This window comes from Suncus etruscus, chromosome 5 (genome assembly GCF_024139225.1).
Source record: "Suncus etruscus isolate mSunEtr1 chromosome 5, mSunEtr1.pri.cur, whole genome shotgun sequence".
Classification (NCBI taxonomy): Eukaryota; Metazoa; Chordata; class Mammalia; order Eulipotyphla; family Soricidae; genus Suncus; species Suncus etruscus.
In genome coordinates, this window is record NC_064852.1 from 151048949 (window position 1) to 151049962 (window position 1014).

Consider the following 1014-nt stretch of genomic DNA (forward strand, 5'->3'; position numbering starts at 1 on the left):
ACCACAGACAATTTCAGGAATTTCTATCTGAGGTAAATGCTGCCCATGAAGATGTTCTGTACCACACAGAAGTCCGTTGGCTGAGTAGAGGGAGAGTTTAGAAACGTTTCTATGACTTACTTCCGCAGATTACAGCTTTTCTACTTTCAAAAAACCAAGAAGTTCCAGAGCTCAATGATGCAGAATGGAAATGGCACTTTGCCTTTCTGACAGATATAACAGAGCTACTCAACAGTTTCAATCTGCAACTGCAAGGCAAGGGGAAGCTCATCTGTGATATGGCATCGCATGTGAAAGCATTTGAAGTAAAATTAGGCCTTCTCGGACCTCGCAGCAGCCTCCTCTCCTGCAAGTGCTCCTCCTGCCCACCATGAAGCTCTATCTGTCGCTGCCTGTCCTGCTGGTGGCTGCCCTATGGCTGCTGTCCGAAGGCCCAGCCCCGGTCCAGGCGGCCCCCGACCTCTCTGGTACCTTGGAGGGTATCCCTGAGAAGGTGAAGGAGTTTGGAAGGACCGTGGAGGAGACCACCCGGTCGGTCTACACTCGCATCAAAGAGAGTGAAATCACTTCCAAGGCCAAGAACTGGTTCCTAGAAGCACTAGAGAAAGTGAAGGAGACATGGAAAAAGAACTTCTGAACAGTACAAGGGGCGCCCCAAGATTAGTGCCTGATTTTCCAGGGTACCAGCATCCCTGCCAATAAAAACCTATCAGAAAAAAAAAAATTAGGCCTTCTCATCAAACAAGTACAGGAGGAAAACTTCAGTCATCTCCCAACAACTCAAAACCTGTCAGCGGACAAACCATTGGTTGCATTCCCAAAGGAAACATGTCTGGCTTCACTAGAATTGTTGCAAAAGGAGTTTTAATTTAGATTCAAAGAGCTTCATCTCCGTGAACAGGACATACAGCTTTTTCGTAACCCATTTTCTGTTGAGATTGAAAGTGTCCTTACAATTTACCAAATGGAACTGGCTGAACTGCAGAATTGTGACTCTCTGAAAGACGCATTTAA

At 46.4% G+C, this 1014-nt stretch overlaps 1 protein-coding gene across 1 annotated transcript; it reads left to right on the top strand.

Moving 5' to 3' along the window:
• Positions 1–330: 330 nt before the first annotated feature.
• LOC126009495 (apolipoprotein C-I-like) lies at positions 331–705 on the top strand. Its single transcript, XM_049773948.1, has one exon. The coding sequence runs from the start codon at positions 371–373 to the stop codon at positions 635–637; it is 267 nt and encodes an 88-aa protein (XP_049629905.1). The 5' UTR covers positions 331–370; the 3' UTR covers positions 638–705.
• Positions 706–1014: the final 309 nt, after the last annotated feature.

Excerpts from the sequence above, each read along its gene's own strand:
- LOC126009495 (XM_049773948.1), top strand. The coding sequence starts at position 371 with ATGAAGCTCTATCTGTCGCTGCCTGTCCTGCTGGTGGCTGCCCTATGG.